This window comes from Pipistrellus kuhlii, unplaced genomic scaffold, assembly GCF_014108245.1.
Source record: "Pipistrellus kuhlii isolate mPipKuh1 unplaced genomic scaffold, mPipKuh1.p scaffold_m20_p_7, whole genome shotgun sequence".
NCBI classification, from domain to species: Eukaryota; Metazoa; Chordata; class Mammalia; order Chiroptera; family Vespertilionidae; genus Pipistrellus; species Pipistrellus kuhlii.
In genome coordinates, this window is record NW_023425573.1 from 74,999,359 (window position 1) to 75,018,766 (window position 19,408).

The following is a 19,408-nucleotide window of genomic DNA, read 5'->3' on the forward strand; positions in this document are numbered from 1 at the left end:
GGCCTGAGAGCACTCAGCATGTGTCCCAGGATATACAAAGTCTAGCTGCCACCCACAGGGTACTCCCATACCTTGGTTGTAGAGCAGGGTCTCTGGCAGTCGTCAGGATGGGGCCAGCAGAGTTTAGTGGGCTAAACAGACCAAGATTTAGCTGTGTGAAGGGAAGGTGTGCACCAATCGAGAAAATGAAGGGAAAAATTTCCTCTGTCCTAGAGCCATTGCAACTCAGTCTGCCCCAGATTCTGCCAGAGCCTGATCTCAGCAGGAAGGGGTCACTGGGAGTCAAGAGATGGGGTGGTACTATAAGGTTTGGGGGAAGTTGGAGGGTTTAGACCCTACCCCAGAGCCACACGATTCAGACTGTCCTGGATTCTGCCCAGACCTCAGCAGGTTGGAACCACTAAGAGTCAAGAGGGTGGGACCTCCAGGAGCTTAGTGAGTGGGGCTAGAGGATCTACGTGAGGGGAAGGTGCCGGTCAGGATCACAGGAAAGAGGGCAGGTAACGGCCCCCACCGCTAAGTCATACAACTCAATCACTGACATCCCTTGAATTTGCCAGACCGCTCATTGCCCAAGCCATTGATTGAATCCTTAGCAGAGCAGGAGCTCCATAGGGTGGTTCAACAGGAAGACCAGATGGTGGGGCAGTTGCTTTCCCCAAGCGATGCTGCATGGAGAGGCATGTTGCACCCAAGAAAGATGGTGTCTGCATGCAGTACAGTGACTTAGCACAGGGGGTCCTGGCAATTGTTCCCTCAGCTCTGTCCCCAGAGCCACAAACCCCAGTCTCTCCTCACATGACTCATCTATTCTGCCCTCCCTGCATGAGTGGCAAGAGCTAGGGTGAGTGGCTATGAACAAAATTATGTGTGTTGGCCATTTAAGACTGCTCCTGAGTTTTTTAGTGCTCTCCATGGACTCGATCTCTCCCTGGTGGGAACAGAAATCCCACTGCCACTCACAACCAGATGTAATATGTGCGCCTCCTCTAGGCTCTGGTGCTTTGGGCTGGGGAGCCAGGGTTGGATTTCAGATCCCATGCTTATCAGGGGAAACACTCTGCAGCTGAGATATTCCTCCAGAACCTCAGCCACTGCCTGTGGAATTGGGGCCAGCCCTTTTCACACCTCTGCACTTCCTACCAGTCTCCATTGGCTTCTTTTGTAAATTCTTGGTTATAAGCCTTCTATTCAGCTAGACTTCAGTTGGCCATTCAGGTTGATAATTCTGTATTTTGCTTCTACTTCCAATTAGGTCCTGGGTGTATCTTCTACTTACTCCATTGTCATCTTGGATCCCTTCCACTTTTATTTTTCATTTTAAAGTGAAGTTGCTCCAATAAGCTTTTATATCTTGTTCATATTTTAAAAACTGAAATGTAACTTTTAAAATAGTATTTTTTACAGCTAATAATGGGGGGATGGTGTTGATATAAACCATTTTAATCTGTATTGTATGAAATTTTTATCAATTTTCAAAATTTCTAGTTGGCTTGCTACTTTCCTAATATTAAACATTAAATCAAATTGTTCTGTTTTATGATTCAAAACTTTAATTTTCTACACAAAATCCACAGAAGTTTAACAGAATAGTATCCTTGCCCCATATTTGCCTTTTTCAGTGCTGGGATTGGAAGAACTGGGGTTCTTATTACTATGGAAACAGCCATGTGTCTCATTGAATGCAATCAACCAGTTTATCCACTAGACATTGTAAGAACAATGAGAGATCAACGAGCCATGATGATCCAGACACCTGTAAGTACTGTACCTCAGGCATTCTCAACATGATGATTTTTGTTATCAGTGTATATTCTGAACCATATTCATAGCTTTTTAATATCCTGCCAGGAGCTAATAACTCCTTACACAGGAGTTTGTCGAATAATGCCTATGAGCCAAGTCTGGCCTGCCACTTGTTTTTGTAAATAGAGTTTTATTGGAATACAGCCATGTTTATTTGTATTTATATTACTTATGGCTGCTTTCACACTCTAATAGCAAAGTTGAGAAGTTGCAACAGACACCATATGCTCTGAAAAACCTAAAATATTTACTATCTGGTCTTTTACAGGAAATGTTTGTCAACACCACTCCTGCATAATTTCTGAGTGTTTAGACAGGCTCAGAGGAACCTGCTCTAGATTACTTAGTCAGGGGGAATGCTGAGAATGAGAGTGTCCCTGACCTGGAGACTATGATAGGCCTGCTCTGTGACACAGCTGTGGCAAAATGCCTTTCTCTTTTAGATAAGCATTTAAATTGCAACAACAAAAATCATAGAAATTCCACACTGACTCTGAATAATGTTTCAAGTTCACGGGAATTATGGAGTTTTAGAGTTAGTGCTAAGATAACTTTTTATAATAAGCCATTGTGGAATGTTAGCATTAAACTTACTACAGTGAATTGACATATATCCTAGTAAATGCCTTGTTTTTACCTTTTTATTATAAAAAATTTCAAATATACACAAGTAAACAATATAATCAACACTATGTTGAGTACTCAGATCCAGCAACATTTGCCATATTGTTTCATCTATACTGCCACTCTCTCCATATTTGAAGCAAATCAAGATGTCATATAATTTTATCTATAATATTTTAATGTGTATCCCAAATAGATAAGGAGTATTTTTCCTTCTAAACAAAATCACAATATGAGTATCATACAAGTATAATTAACATTAATATTATCAAATAACAGTATTCAAACTTTCAGTTGTCTCATATAGCTCATGGTTTGTAAATTTTAGAATAACTATTAAAATGTAATTCACATACCATAAAATTTACCCTTTTAAAGTCTACGGTTCAGTTGTTTTTAGTAATCACAGAGTTTTACAATCTTCATTACTATCTGATTTTAGAATGTCTCATCACCCCCAAAAAGAAACTTATCTTCCTTAATACCTTCCCAGTCTCACCTGGCCCAGCCTTAGGCAACCACTCATCTACTTTGTCTCTATAAGTTTACCTATTCTAGACCTTTCATATGAATGAATTCATATAGTTTGGTCTTTATAATTGGCTTTTTAAAATTAGCATAATATTTAAAGGGTTTTACGAAAATATTCTTTATCAAGTTGACAAAGTTTCCTGTTACAAGACTATTGAGTGTTTCATCATGAGAAGGTAAATAATTTTGTCAAATGCTTTTTCTGGGTCTATTGAGATGATCATGTGGATTTTGTATTTCATTCTATTACTGTATATTACATTGATTGATTTGGGGATATTAAACTAACTTTTCATTTCTGGGATAAATCTTACTTGAAGATAGTATATAATTCTTTTAGTATGTTGCTTCATTTGATTTGCTAGTATTTCCTAGAGGTTTTTGAATATATTCACACATAATGACATAATGTATTTTTTTATTTTTAATTGTGATAAAGTACACAACATAAAACAACAATTTTTAAGTGTACAATTCAGTAGCCTTGAATATATTCACACTGTTAGATAGCCAATCTCTAAAACTTTTTCATCTTGTAAACTAAAATCTACCCCTTAAACAACAACTCCTCATTCTCTCTCCTCCAGTTTCTGGTAACCTCCATTTTACTTTCTGTTTTTATGAATTTGACTTTCTAGATACCTCATATATGTACAATTATATAGGTTTCGTCTTTTTTTTAATTGGCTTATTTCACTTAGCATAATATCTTTGAGGTTCATCCAGGTGTTAGCATGTGTCAGAATTTCCTTTCTTTTAAGGCTAAAAATATTTCATTGTGTGTATAGACCACATTTTGATTATCCTCTCACATGTCAGTGGACATTGTTTCTACCTCTTGGTGATTGCAAATAATGCTGTTGTGCACATAGAAGTACATGCATATCTCTTTGAGATCCTGCTTTCAATTTTTTTTGGATATATGCATGGAAGTCAAATTGCTGGATCATATCATACTTAATGTGTTTTGTTTTTGTTTTTACATTGTATGTAAAATCAGGTTCCAGATGTGGTTCACACATTTTGGTTAGTTTATACATCTCCAAAATCTTTTAATCTATAATTTCCACAAACATCTTTTCTTGTTTGTTTGTTTCTTACCATTTATTTGATGAACAAAGCAGGTGGTTTGTGCTACATAGTTTCCCAGTCTGGATTTTGCTGATTGCATTCCAAGGTAGTTTTCTCTGTACAGTAAACTCTCATTTGCAGATATCAATTTAACAGACCTTGAAGTTAACAGACAAAATTTCCAGTCCATATGACATATGTGAAAATTAATATCCTGTTAATTTCAAAATGCTTTTAACCAAGATTTGCTTACAATTAAATTAACAAAGTTTTTTTTTGTTAATAATTCACTTTTACTTTTTTAAAAATAAATCTTTATTATTCAGATTATTACAGTTGTTCCTCTTTTTCCCCTCCCTTAGTTCCCCTCCACCTGGTTCCCACCCCACCCTCTACTTTACCCCCCGAACTGTCCTCATCCATAGGTATACGATTTTTGTCCAATCTCTTCCCGCACCCCCATGCCCTTTTCTCCCCTAGAATTGTCAATCCACTTCCTTTCTATGCACCTGATTCTGTTTATTCTGTTCATGATTTTTTATTCACTTGATGTTTAGATTCACTTGTTGATAGACATGTATTTGTTGTTCATAATTTTTATCTTCACCTTTTTCTTCTCCTTCCTCTTCTTAAAGAATACCTTTCAGTATTTCATATAATACTGGTTTGGTGTTGATGAAGTCCTTTAGCCTTTTCTTATCTGTGAAGCTCTTTATCTGACCTTCAATTCTGAATGACAGCTTTACTAGGTAAAGTAATCTTGGTTGTAGGTTCTTGCTGTTCATCACTTTGAATATTTCTTATCACTCCCATCTGGCCTGCATAGTTTCTTTTGAGAAATCAGCTCACAGTCGTATGGGTTCTCCCTTGTAGGTAACTAACTGCTTTTCTTGCTGCTTTTAATATTCTCTTTTTGTATTTTGCTCTTGACATTTTAATTATGATGTGTCTTGGTGTGGTCCTCTTTGGATTCCTTTTTTTTTTTTTTTTTTTTTTTTTTTTTTTTTTTTTTGAGGATTCTCTGTGCTTCCTGGACTTGTAAGTCTATTTCTTTCAACAGGTGAGGTAAATTTTCAGTCATTAACTTCAAATAGGTCTTCAATATTTTGCTCTCTCTCTTTTCTTCTGGCACCTCCTTAATTCAGATGTTGGTACACTTGAGGTTTCCCAGAGGCTCCTTACACTGTCTTCATATTTTTGGATACTTTTTGCTTTTCCGGTTGGGTGTTTTTTGCTTTTTTGTATTTCAATCTTTGACTTGATTCTTGCAATCCTCTAGTCAGCTGTTGAATTTCTATATATTATTCTTTATTTCAGTCAGCGTATACTTAATTTTCTAGTTGGTCCTTTTTCCTATCCTCGAGGATCTGGCTAAATTTATTGACAGTTCCTAGAAAATTCTTGAGTAACCTTATAACTGTGGTTTTGAACTCTATGTCCAATAGTTTGCTTTCCTCCATTTCTTTCATTTGTGACATGTTTTTTTGTCTCCACATTTTGGCTGCTTTCCTTTGTGTGTTAGGTGTCTTGTAGGGCCCAGTGGCTTAGCCTCCATTGTTACCTGAGGTGGACACTCTTGGTGCCCCCCTTGTGGGCTGTGTGCACAGTCTTTTGTAGTTGAGCCTTGACTGTTGTTGGCATCACTGGGAGAAATTGACCTCCAGGCCAATTGGCTGTGAGAATCAGCTGTATCTATGATGGGAGAACTTCTGTGCTAGAGACACCCTTATGGGGCAGGACTTGCTTCAGTGGGGCTTTGGTGCTCACTGAGTCTGCCCCTGAGTGTGTCCCTTATGGATCTGAGTTGTAATCTGGATGGTTTCACTCTGTCCACTGGATACACTGGCTCTTGGATCTCTAAGGAGGTGCTGTTAGCCTCTACCTGAGGCCACCCAGCAAGAGCAACAGAGAGATCTGCAGATTCCTCTTCTTTGTTTGGGGTTTGGAGGTGCCCAGATGCATGCTGCTATGTGGCCTTGGGCCTTCTTTTGGATGTTCTGGGTCTCTCTCACCCAGCTGCAGTTTGTTAGGTAATTTTAGATTGCAAATTGCCAGGCCATTCATATGCAAAGGCCTCTGTGCACATCTTGGGTGGGGCGAGGTCTCAGGGAATAAACAGGGCGGAGCAAACAGCTATGGCTGATCCTCAGCCCTGTCATAAGAGGCCCAGGTCTTAGTGTCCCAAGGTAATCGCTGCAAGCACCTCTGAGAGAAAGCTGCTCTCGAGTTCCGCCCGATGCCAGACACTCCAGTTTCTCCCTGTATGAGCCTGGGTTCCCAGAGTCTCACCCGGAACTGGAGTTCAGAGCAGTCGGGAGCTTTTGTCTCTCTCCCAATTGAAAAAGACAACTGCATACTCAGTTGCCAGCCCTTCCGAGTGCACGCCTTCGTACCTCTGCAGCTTACTCCCGCACCTCCTCTGAGTCTCAGTGTGCTTTTCTCTTTCCTTCTAGTTGTAGAATTTCCACTCAGCCAGCGAGTTGTAGTTTTGAAGTGGTTGTGCAAGGCAGCAATTTCAGGTGTTTACCTATACCACCATATTGGTTTCTCCCACTGTTACTACTAACAAATTTTAGTGAATAAATCGTATGTTGGGAAAAACACTAGTATTTCACTGACAAAAATAAATATTACAGCCGAGACGGTTTGGCTTAATGAATAGAGCGTCGGCTTGGGGACTGAAGGGTCCCGGATTCGATTCCGGTCAAGGGCATGTACCTTGATTGTGGGCGTATCCCCAGTAGGAGGTGTGCAAGAGGCAGCTGATCAATGACTTTCTCTCATCGATGTTTCTAAATCTCTGTTTCTCTCCCTTCCTCTCTGTACAAAATCAATAAAATATATTTTTTAAAAATAAAAGTAAATATTATATATCTACAACTGTAGTCTACATATTTAAATCTAAGAGTCACTGCTCATAAACAATGGTTAGCGAGTGATTAGCACATGATCATACCACATTTCTCATGGTAATTGGTTATGTTGGTAATTGGACATTCTGCAGCAGTTTTGTTTTTGTTTTTTAGGTTTTTATTAATCCTCACCCGAGGATATTTTTCCATTGATTTTAGAGAGAATGGAAGGGAGGGAGGAAAAAAACAGAGAGAGAAACATCAATGTGAGAGAGACGTTGATTGGTTGCCTTCCCCACAAGCCCCAGTAGCAGGCTGTGTCACCCGAGAACTCCCCTCTCATAGTCCAGACCCCAGGGGGACAGTGCAGAGCTGGTTTCAGCCTCATCCCCGCAGGCTGGTCAGAGGGACCTACCTGTCTAGCTTTGTACACTTCCTGCCCCAAACTTAGAGTCTGCAATTTCTCCAAAAAGTACTGGTTCTTTTTATTGAAAAATTATGTTAGGGAGCACCTGTGAGCACTAAGGTTTCCCATTGCTTTGGGGTTAGTGTTGGTATTTGTCTATAGAAATCTTCAATAGCCAGAAGTAGGAAAACAAACTTATGAATTAGTACTGGTGCTTCCAATACAAATTCAGTTTTTACTTAATGTCTTCTACCTTACATCTTTACCACCTTTCTTCTTTAACAAAAATGCTGGTTCTCTGCAACACCAGCAATGAAAGACTTAGAATATCGCAAATACCCATTTGTTTTAATTTGATTACACAAGAACAATCTCAGAACAACTAAACTAACACAACTACCACAGACAGTATGATTACTGAAAATAACTTAAAATTTTTCTACAGTTCTTTTTGCTTTTTGGGTATATTCTACAAAAGATATACAGTCAAATTACTGTTTTAAAGTCCCTTGCGATAGCTCCTTTCTGTTTAGTTCTGCCATCAGCTAGATATACACATTGATTTGTTTCATGTTATTTTCAATTTTTTGATTTTTTTAAATTAATGGTTTAATTATGGGTTATATTTATATGGTTCCAAAGTAAAATCTGTAAAAGAAGGAAATGTATTCAATGAAGTCTAGTCTCTAGCCTTCTCATGAACCTTATTTTTTTTTATTTTATAGGAAATCGTTTTTTAATGATATATCGGATCTAGTAATAATTAATGTCGTTTTTTTAACATTCATTTAAAATCTTGCTTGGCGTTGACTTGTATTGACATAACCTTCAAACTCGTGGTATCTACAGAACGTGTGAAGTGCAATTAACAGGTTTTGCTTGAAAAAGTTTGTGTTTGGTTTGGTTTTTGTTGCAAAACTAGGGCTAAGAAGATGGCGGATGAAGAGCATATTCGGCACTGCATGCTTTACGAGTTCCAATTAGGAAGAAAAGCAAGTGAGGCTGCAAAAAACATCTGTAGTGCTCTTGGTCAAGATGCAGTTAGCGCCAGAAAATGCCAGCGTTGGTTTGAGAAATTTTGCGAGGGAAATTTTTTGTTAGATGACAAGAGTGGTCGAGGCCGTGTGTCCAATTTTGATCAAGAAGCTCTTCAAGCTCTTTTGGTGCAAAATCCTCAAATTACCCAACAAGAGCTTGCGACGACTTTAAATTGTTCACAAAAAACAATTTCCAATCAATTGCGTGCACTTGGCAAAGTCCAAAAGTTTGGAAAATGGGTTCCTCATGAGTTGACCGACAACAACCGTAATCAAAGAGTCACAATTTGCAGTTCGCTCCTCTCTCGTCAAAACCGTTTGCCGTTTTTAGAGCAAATTGTCACCAGAGATGAAAAATGGGTGCTGTATGTTAATTTGAAAAGGCAGCCTCAATGGTTGGACAAAAATGAGGCTCCGCAGCCCACGCCAAAACCTGACTTGCATGCGAAAAAAGTGATGTTGTGTGTTTGGTGGAATTTTAAAGGAATTCTTCATTATGAACTTTTACCATCTACCCAAACCATTACAAGTGCAGTGTGTAGTGCCCAATTGGAAAGGTTAGCCCAAGCTTTAGGAGAAAAAGAACCCGCGCTGATTAATCGGAAGGGCGTAATTCTTCACCACGATAACGCACGGCCGCATACTGCAAGAATCACTGCTGAAAAACTGCGCCAGTTGGAATGGGAAGTTCTCCCTCAACCTGCATATTCTCCTGATATTGCCCCTTCCAATTACCATTTGTTTCGTTCTTTGCAAAACTTTCTTCTTGGAAAAAAATTTAATAATGAAGAATGCCTCAAAAATGCATTGACCGAATTTTTTGCATCAAAATCACAAGAATTTTACAACAGAGGGATTAAAATGCTTCCTGAGCATTGGGCACAAGTAGTAGAAAACAACGGCAACTATATTGTTGATTAAATTTTGTTGTATTGTTTAAATAAATTCGATTTAAGAAAGTATTAGAAAACGACATTAATTATTACTAGACCTAATACTAGTATCCTTCCCTTGCTTTTATAATACAAGAATAAATCCTGTGTTTTGTGTGCTCACAACTGTAAAGCTACACTTACCCCACCCCATATATTGAGAGAGATGTTTATATCCTCCTTTCTTTTATAAAATAAAATATTATGTGCCGTTTTATTTACCTTGCTGTTTTTACTTAACATATACTGGAATCCTTCTGGCCTTTAGACTTTTCTCCCTCCCCCACTACATTGTATCCACTGTGAGGGTGTGCCGCAGATTACTCACAGCCCCTTCCTGATGGGGAGTGGATCGCTTTTACTTTTTTTTTTTTAATATATTTTATTTATTTTTTACAGAGAGGAAGGGAGAGAGAGTTAGAAACATATAGGGGGAGAAGCATTGATCAGCTGTCTCCTGCACACCTTCTACTGGGGATGTGCCCACAACCAAGGTTTATGCCCTTAACCGGAATTGAACCTGGGACCTTTCAGTCCACAGACTGACACTCTATCCACTGAGCCAAACCGGTTAGGGCCACTTTTACTTTTTAATTATTATAAATAACATAATAGCCTCACTTATGAATATATGTTTTCAATTTCTTTTTCTAGTTTACCTTTGGTAGATTCCTAAAAGTAGGATTGCTGGGTCAATAGATAAATTAATGTAATTTTGTTAGATGCTGCCAAATTGCTATCCATAGAGATTGTGGCAATGCTAGGAATATTAGCAATGCATGAGGGAGTTTTTCCAACAAAATGTGTTGTCAGACTGTTATTTTTTGTTAGTCTGTTCATGAAGAATGGTGTCCCTGTGTTGTTTTACTTTGTATTTCTTTTATAAGCAAGTCAAGTGACTTGTTTGTTATTTCTTTGTTTCATTTTCCAGTTTTTCTAATCAGTTCTATTTTTCATACTTTCTTTTTCAGAGTCAATACAGATTTGTATGTGAAGCTATTTTGAAAGTTTATGAAGAAGGATTTGTTAAACCCTTAACAACATCATCAAATAAATAAGGAAGCAAAAAATCTGGAGTATGTGTTAGAAAACTGCTTTCCAATTATATTCACTGTGCCATAATACTACTTACAGGAAATGGCATCTAAACAAAAAATGAAGAACTGACAAAAACCGAAAACTTCAGCACTGTTGCACTTTATGTTTTAAAAAAGTCACTCTCAAAACCTATAATTCATGTGTTTCAAGACTATTTCATGCTTTGTTTCGAACAAATAGTGAATAACTGAGTATGTTCAGGGTAACTTATGAAATTTTGTAGTGGTGCCATGCAGACCCCTACTGGAAGAATTGCCACAAACAAGACTCAGAATTCTGTCATCTCTGTTATACACCTGTACTTTGAAAGCAAAAAGAAGTAAACATCAAGAGTCAGCTCTGGTGTTTGCAGTGATTCATGTACTTACTGTGTTACTTGATTACCAGATTTTATTTTTTAAATTTTAGCAATATCATTTTCAATATTAGCCAATACACTGCCTATGGATGCAGCACATCTTTCCCTTCACTCCCCCTGTAGAGACCTGCTGTTCATAAGAAGAAAGGTGGAATTTGCTTTTCCCAGGAAATGCTGCACATTGTCCATTTACCAGCATCTTACAGAAAATATAAATATGAATCTACAAATTTTCTTGAATTTAATAATGTAATATATTTACCATAAGGTTGGCTTATTCCAAATCATGTGATTTCATGTACTTAATATAAAGGAATGCATGTATTATGTCTTAACCCCGTAAGTGCCTTGAGACATCTTTGTATGTCTAATGAAGAGGCACTCATTTGACTCACTAGGAGGTATGTGTTTATACTGTACACTTACATCTTTACACATTTTTAATCAGTTCACATTTGAAAATAACTTCTTGTATTGAGAGGTATGCAGTCAAAGAAGGGTAAGGAAATAGTGTTTCTTACTCAGACCTTCTATTTTGTCACTGGAAGCAAAGGTAATTTGTGTTCTCCTGAGAGCGTTCTGCTGCTATGGAATTGTTTAAATCTGCACATTCCTTTCCTGAAAGACAAGGCTTACAGTTTAGCAGCTCAAGTTAAAAGTTGCTTTATTCTTCAAATTTATATTTGTTTTATCCCTCACTTTAGAAATGGCATCTAATATGCACATTAAAGTTAAACATATTGATACTCTAAGCTAGGGTTAGACCAGTTAGTTGCTTATTTCTATTACTAATGGAATTATTACTCTTCAGCATTCATTTCAGTTCATATCACATTTTGTTCACACTAGTCTATTAGTTAGGATACTCCAAACAAGGAATGAAAAACATTGTTTGACTTGTTTCAGAGTATAATCCCTCAGTTACTGAAATGAAATCCTTCGGTAACTGAAATGAGGATTTTTCCGGTCATTTTTGTATATTATTAAGTTACTCCAATTTACATATAGGTTATAAGCATATTAATTCATGGAGAATGTTAGCTGTCCTGCCTGATGGAGGACCTGATGCCCTTTTAGGACTTGTATATGTTCCTTTTCAGATGTTTTTATTTTAATTTTTAAGTCTGTAGGGAGATAGCATTTTAAAATTGCTATTTTAATTTAAGTGGAAATTTGCTCACCTATTGAAGTGTTATAATTACACAATTATTTTATATGGATTATGGTTGAAATTGACTTTTACTGGTATTTTCTGAATATTTCAGAATAGTATTGATAAAATTTAGGACATTTTAAGATGCCATTTAGTATGAGGAGGGAAATGTACATTTTAAAATCTTCAGTATAATCTAAATGATGTTCTTTCAGATAGTCAAAATCCAAAATAATAAATTTTAGGAAGTTAAGTCCTAATCATTAATAGCCAAGACACCAAATAAATTATTATTAAAATATTTTAAGTTTTCTAAAAAGAATAGTAAACATAACCAGTATGTCTAAGAGAAACTCTTATCTATTTCTGAATTTTATAGTCAAGACAATATAAGAGTAAATAAACTGTAGTTTTATTTGAACATTCCATTCTCTGACAGCAGGTAAATGTAATATAGGATGCTATATGATATGATGATCAGTTGAAAAGTGAAATCATGTTCAGGTCTACATAATTAAAAACAGGGCAGTTTTTTCACATGAATTAAAAAGAAAATTGGTCTGTTTTATGTGGATAGAATATGATTAAAAAACAAATGATGCAGTTGTATAGAGATAAACAGATAAGTGGCATGGTTGGCATGTTCTTTAGGGCTAAATGTTTATACTTCTGAGATTCATAATTGTTGGCAATGAGCACTGCTGCCCTTTTTAACAGTTAAGGCCAGTGTTTAAGTCCCGCATATATCAATTGTTCATTTGGGAGGTGTTCTCTATCAGTATTGTGATGTACAAAAAAAATGCTTTTAGAGGCACATTTATTGGGGTATTAAATTTTAAAATATGCTAATTATGCTTCCCTGTTCACTCAATAGATACGACTTTATCCATTATACCTAAGAATTTTTAACCTGCTTATTGATCTATGTAGGGTTCTAGAATCATCCTAGCTTTGGTACACCAAGTAGGTCTAGATTTCACTCATATCATGTAACATCAAGTGATAAAAATGCCAGATTTCTTGTATCTAAACTACTGCCCCCTCCCTTTACCCCCAGTCAATCAACATTGACTGTTACTCTCACAAGTAGAAATAGTTATTTGTGAACCAGGGGCTTTTTTAAAGGCTAAGAAATGTTTGTGAAAACCTTTCCTCTCTGATTTACGGTGGTTTTATGATGTTCATCTCAAATGTATGTTGGAGCATCTGATTTGTGTCAGCACTCACTACACAGGATGAGGAATCTTTTGGAATAGACTTTACATTCACAAAAAGGATTGGCAGTATTTGTTAGCTGGTGCACTCATTCAAAATAGTTGCAGAGTAGCAGCATCTGTTTTGATTTTCTTTGTGTGGCCTCCTTTTTAACTGTACAGTTGTCTATCATTTGTTGGCAGGTCTGATCAGGTCTAATCAGGTATTTGAGCAAAAGCCTGTTTCCACTGGCAGCACTATGTACATTAGAGATTTTATCTAATTTCACTGTTATTTTAGGCAACGTGTGATTATCATAAATTCTCATGAATTTTAGGGTTTTAGCGCAAGCATTATATTTAAGCAGTGATTTCACTGATGTCACTTAGTTTAGAAAATAACTAGACTTTTCGAAGTGGTCCTCATTGGGACCTGATCCAGTTTGCTAGCCATGCTTCCTTGACAAATCATAAGCTTTTGTGAGGTATTTAAGCTGTATGTGCAGTGTAAAAACATTCTAAGTGCAAATTAGAAGGCTAATATTTAAAAACACAACATAAAACTAAGATTTAGAATATATTCCACTTGCAATCAATTTATGTGCATAATATGAACATGTAGTAGAATTTTAAAGCATTATTTGTTTTATAATCTTACTAGGAAGAACGAAGGAAACAATTTTTAACAGTGTTCTATTTAATATCTGTGTTTTGAATGTTTAAAATATTCTGACGGCAAGGTTGCCAAAGTAGGTTTGAATTCATAAAAATTATTTATACCACAGTAATATGGGGTAAGTTTACATCTCTTTCATTTGTTGTGATTATTTTGTAGTTCAGGTGAATTTTGATTTAAAGTCCCTTAGAGTAATACATTATGGTAAATATTTGTTGGAATAAACATCTCTTAGTAACATGACAAGACCAAGATAAATTATGCCACAGTGTGCTTTTATGTAATTGTCACATCCACAAAGTGACTTTATTAACATTGCTTACTTCCCGTTTGCTTCAACTATCCCACCACTGTCCTTGCAGCATTTGTGTTTGTTGTTTCCTCCAAGTGAAATAGCTCTGTTCATTAAAACCCACTGGATTAATTGAATCAAATATCAGAATTACTGATACATTGACAAAAATTTATAGGTGCCTCAGTGTGATCACAACACAAGCAACCATTTTGTAAAGTTCTTTGAGAGTTACATAGAAACACACTTACATAATAAAACATTTTAGGGCTAACTGCTAATAGATAATTTCAGCAATTTTATAAAGAGCTCGTGAAATGAATCTCTAAATTGAATTTTGGGGGTTCAGCTTTCTTTACAATATCTACAACTATCATCAACACCATTTTTTGTATACAGATTTCATTCTTAGTAGCAATTACAATAAGCCTTTCAATGTTATCAAAAACTAGCCCTATTTCAGTCAGAAATTAGACATTTTATTTCCATAATCTTGGTGAAAATACCAATTGTTATTTCTGTTTCCTATTTAAATTTGCTGCTATTTATTTGCATGTTTTTTTCTGTGGCAGTTTCCTGTTGATTTCTAAAGTTTAATATTCATTGTTTTCATTTTAGTAATGCACGCTAAATGGGCAGCCAGAAGTAGTATCTGCTGGGGTGCAGTTCATCAACGCTGACTATAATGGCTCATTACCTAAATAAGTCAGCTGATCTTTTTTAAATTTACAAAGTGAAAGGTATTAGTAATGGTTCAAGTTAAAGGCTACAATTTTAGGGGGAAATCCTAATGTTTAACTTCCTGAAACCTTTCAAAATTTAAAGTACAGGAATGAAAACGTTTTAAAACCTTGTACTCATAGAAGTTTTAGTTAAATACTGTCAAATTTTCCTATTGTAGTATAAATGATATAGAAAATATTTTTCTATGGGCAAAAGATTGAAACTTAACTTTTACTTTGTTGTTTAAAAAGGAAAAATGATATGTATGTCTCATGCTGTAAAAAAAAATGAATGTATCTTTTAATGTTATGAGAATTGTGACTTGATTATAGGGATACTCTTTGGTTTAAAAAAAAAAAAAAAAAAAGTCAGTGAGGGATTAAAAAGAAAAGGAAGAGTGTATTCCATTCCATTACAGAAAATTCAATTTTAGAAGAAAATGTAATTTCATTATAAAGAAGAGCAGTCATTGCCCTAACCAGTTTGGCTCAGTGGATGGAGCGCCAGCCTAAGGACCAAAAGGTCCTGGATTTGATTCCGGTCCAGGGCACATACCTTGGTTTCAGGCTTCTCCCCCAACTCTGGCCCTGTCAAGGGCTCCTGCAGAAGAAGGTAACCAATCACTGTTTCTCTCACATCGATGTTTCTCTCTGTCTTTCCCTCTCTCTGTCACTCTCCCTAAAAATCAATGGGAAAATACCCTCTGGTGAAGATTAACAAAATAAGTAAGCGCAGTCATTGTTGAGGCATATTTCAAATTAATATGCTTTTTTTTTTCATTTTTGCTTTGTTTTAGCTCTAGAATAGGAACTTTCAAGAAAATGTTTGCATACTGTTTTTAAATGTAATGCAACTGAAGTCTAGATTTCTCCAGTGTGAAAGGTTCATTTCGTGTGAGGGAAAACGTTCTGCTGACTTGTTGATCATGAAGGAAAGTTCTCAGGCTTTGTCACTTCTGCAGCTGCAATGAGGACATCACCGTGAGAGATTGACTGATGAAGCCAGAAAACCATGCCTAAGATCCAGCATGGTGAATTGTGCAGAGGCCGCTGACGAAGAGTTTTGCCTTTTTATTCTCAGTATCATACAGATAAGCCCAACTCTGACTTGTCTTAAATGTTTAAGGGTTAAGTCAACTGAGCAAAACACAACCAAGTTCCCTTCCTTCCTCCCCTTCACCCCTCGTCCCTTGTATTTTAAGCTAACATCTTTAGGTATGATGGACTTGTTCAACAATTTCTTTAAAGGGTAGTATTTATTTGTTACTTATTAAACTTGACTCAGTGGGGCCTTGATTCTTTTGACACCTCGCTTCCACCCTCCAACTTGTAAAACAAAATCATTACTTTCCCTTTCACAGCTGAGTCTTTGTGAAGTACCCTGAGCAACTGAGGTGATCTCTTCCTTCATTAACTTTTGTTAACAGTTATTAAAAGATCAGTCTCAGGGCCCTTTAACCCTGGGAGTTTCCAAATTTAGTGATATTATTTGTGACAACTTTAAAATGCCACACTGCTAAAGGAAATGGTCACCAAAAAGCCATCAAAGGGGCTCACCCCTGCTTACAGTCTTAGTCCCAATAGGCACTGATTGGTGGTTTTCCCAAATCTACTGTAGTCACAGTTGAGCCCATTTTACCTTATACTTAAAAGAAGCTTTTAGTTTTTACTTTGAATTAGTGTTCCAGTTATTTGCCTTCCTGGGCAAGAAAATTTCAACCCAATTCTGGGATTCTCTTGCCCCCATCTTTAGTGATTTGGCAAGATTTTTCATTTTTTCTTGTATTCTGTAGAGTAGGCCATATTTTAATACTGAAATTGATTCCTTGAATTTCAAATAGGAGCACTTTATTTCATGCTTACTACTGACTTAATTTATGCATATAAAAATATCCTAGGAGTCTTGTAAATATGGAAAAAATGTAATGGGTTAGTATGTAGAGGTCATTGGATTGGACCCAAGTTTAAATGCTTTACAATGATCCCTCTCTCGCTTTTTTAATGATCTCTTGGTCATTTGATATTTAAAAGGTAACTGTGTGATATTTAGCTTTTCCGCTTCTCTGTGATTTAGTACAATAGAGGCTGCCCCGTTGACTGTTGTTGCTGGACACTGAGTTCTCACCTAGCTTCGGCCAAGTCATTTCTGCTTTGCATTTTTGTACATTACATAAATATGTTTGTTTAGATTTGTGTTATACTTAGGGGTAAAGTCAAAACTTCACCACAAGTTGAAGGGGGCAGAAACCTGACACATCAGATACGTGTCCAGGGGCAGGTTTAAGAGAGTGAAGGCAGTTTACATTAAGCTGTTTTCACTTTCCTGTCATTCGAATATATGTGCTTAAGAAACTAAAACTGCCCAACTCAGTGTTTCTATAGCGCCGTGCCGTTGCACTTACAATCTATGTTGTAATCTTTTCCAATAAGAAAAGCTACTCTTTATTTTCTGCAGTGTAGGCTTAATTTTATGACAAGTAGTTTACTGTATATTCATTGGTGGTGTTTATAATTCTATGTAAGGGTGTTTTAATTTGGAATTGTTTTCTTGTAACAGGTGCTATATGTAAATATAAAGGGCAAAAAGTATCTTAAAAGTCTAGTTTATTTCCTAATTAAAACATAGTTTTACATTTCTGCTGCCATTTCATATTTCACTGTACTGAACTTGTAGCAAATGGAATTATCTCCCTAATTTTTTAAACTAACTCCTCTCCCACCCTACAAAAATATATCTCCCTAAATAGGGTTTGTCCCCTAATTAAGAGGCAAAGAAGCTTAGGGTTGTTTTTGTTTTGTTTTTTTAATGTGTAAGCTTGAATTTGGTCAACACTGGGTAATTTGAAATCACTGTGTTTGTCATGTAACTTACTGAATGCTTGAAAGGCCTGTGTAGCTATCTGTTTTAATATCAGTGGAATTATAACCTCTACTGTTAATTCATGTAAAATACCTAGAATACTAGCAGCAAACAGGATTAAAATGCATTGAAACTGTTTTAGTCCTAAGATGACTTATGTTATATAAAATGCTGTGACATGTATTTTATTGGCCATTTTCATTTGATTGAGAAATAGTTGTCCAGGTATTAATACAAACATGAAAAAAACTCTAGCTGTGACTTTTAATTATTCAATTGCTAAATAAAGATGTGCTTTAGTAATTTAAAGTGTAGGAGTATTGAAGATTATTTTATGGGGTTTTTTTCTTGTTGGACTCCTCTGACAATGCTTTATGTTCATTTAATGAGTGATGGGAAGGGACTAGGAGAATGCTAAGTGCTACATTTTTAGAATTACTGGCTCACACAGTGCTGTATTGGGGGAGGGAGAGGGTGTGTAGGAAACAGAAGACATTTAGAAGAATGTCTGATGATCTGACACCAGCCCCTCTTCTCCGGTATTCCTAATGTAAGACCTTGTCAATTAAAATAAAGGAACTTTATTTCTATTCCTGAGTCAGCTTGCTTCATAGCTTTCCCAAGTGCAGTTAAGCATGCCATTTATCATCTGAAAGGAAATAATTTTTAGAGAAAATATCCATTAATATTTAAATACTTTTACATTAAAATTATATTACAAAGACAAAAATAAACATTTATGATTATAAAGATATAAACAATATAAGGAAGATCCATAAGGAGTTCTGAAAGCCACATTCTCCACAACTAAGGATAGTTCCCCTCAAAGCAGTGGCAACCTCTGTTAAATTTCTGCTCTTTCGTTATGGGGGGAAAACGTGCATGCATTTGTGTGTACACACACATTTCGTTAATGTCAGAGAGGTTGTACAATATATTCTGCAGCTTGCTTTGTCATCTTGGGAATATTTCCATATCTGCATATTCAGATCTACCTCATTATTTTTAATCACTGTCTGTACTCCATCATAGAATTAATTTCTTAATGGACACCTGGCTTGTTCCTAGTTTATGCTGTATAAGCATTCTTATACAAATATTGTTAATAATCACTCCAAATATACGCATAGGGCACATTTCTAGCATTGGGGTTGCTAAGTGTAGGACACCTACCTACACTTTTAAATTTTAATAAATATTGTCTAATCTGAGAGAAGAGTCTACCACTTTATGCTTCCAGCCAAAGCATATGAGAATGTTTCCCCACATTCTTATTAGAACTGCTATCATACTTAATTTTTTTGCTCACCTTATAAATGAGACATTTTATTTTTATGTATTCTACAAGATTGAGTAGATTTTTATATTTACTGACCCCTTGTATTTCTTGTTTTCTAAATTTCATATTGCTATCATTTTTAAATCAAGTTGTATGATGTTTTATTCATTATGAGATTTTGGAAATTAAAGGAATTAGTCATGTTGCAAAATCTGTTTTTTATGGTGTGATCTTTGACTATTCTTTTTGAGGGCTCAGGTGGTATGATATTTTTAATACTTTTGTAAGCAAATGTATCAATCTTTTTAATAACTTCTGAGTTTGGGGTATACCTGCAAAAACTTGTTCTAATTCCTATTAGCTCGCCATCTATAACTGACGCTCTCTTAACGCCATCGAACTAACCCACTCAGTGCTGCCACGGTCCTGTTGTGTGCTCCCCTGGCCACTGTGGACTGCTCTCAGTCATGCTGGAGCTCTTCCAGTTCCAGCAATTAAGTTGTAAGCTTACAAAAGTG

At 36.2% G+C, this 19,408-nt stretch overlaps 1 protein-coding gene across 10 annotated transcripts in view; it reads left to right on the plus strand.

Moving 5' to 3' along the window:
* The window catches only part of PTPN4 (protein tyrosine phosphatase non-receptor type 4), a 180,504-nt gene extending 162,584 nt beyond the window's left edge, over positions 1–17,920 (plus strand). For all 10 annotated transcript variants that reach the window (XM_036421183.2, XM_036421186.2, XM_045575725.1 and 7 more), the window contains 2 exons: positions 1,623–1,758; positions 10,231–17,920. In XM_036421183.2, the coding sequence (XP_036277076.1) occupies positions 1,623–1,758; positions 10,231–10,317 (223 nt within the window). In that variant the 3' untranslated portion in view covers positions 10,318–17,920. The remainder of the gene's footprint in view (positions 1–1,622; positions 1,759–10,230) is intronic.
* The last annotated feature ends 1,488 nt before the right edge of the window (positions 17,921–19,408 follow it).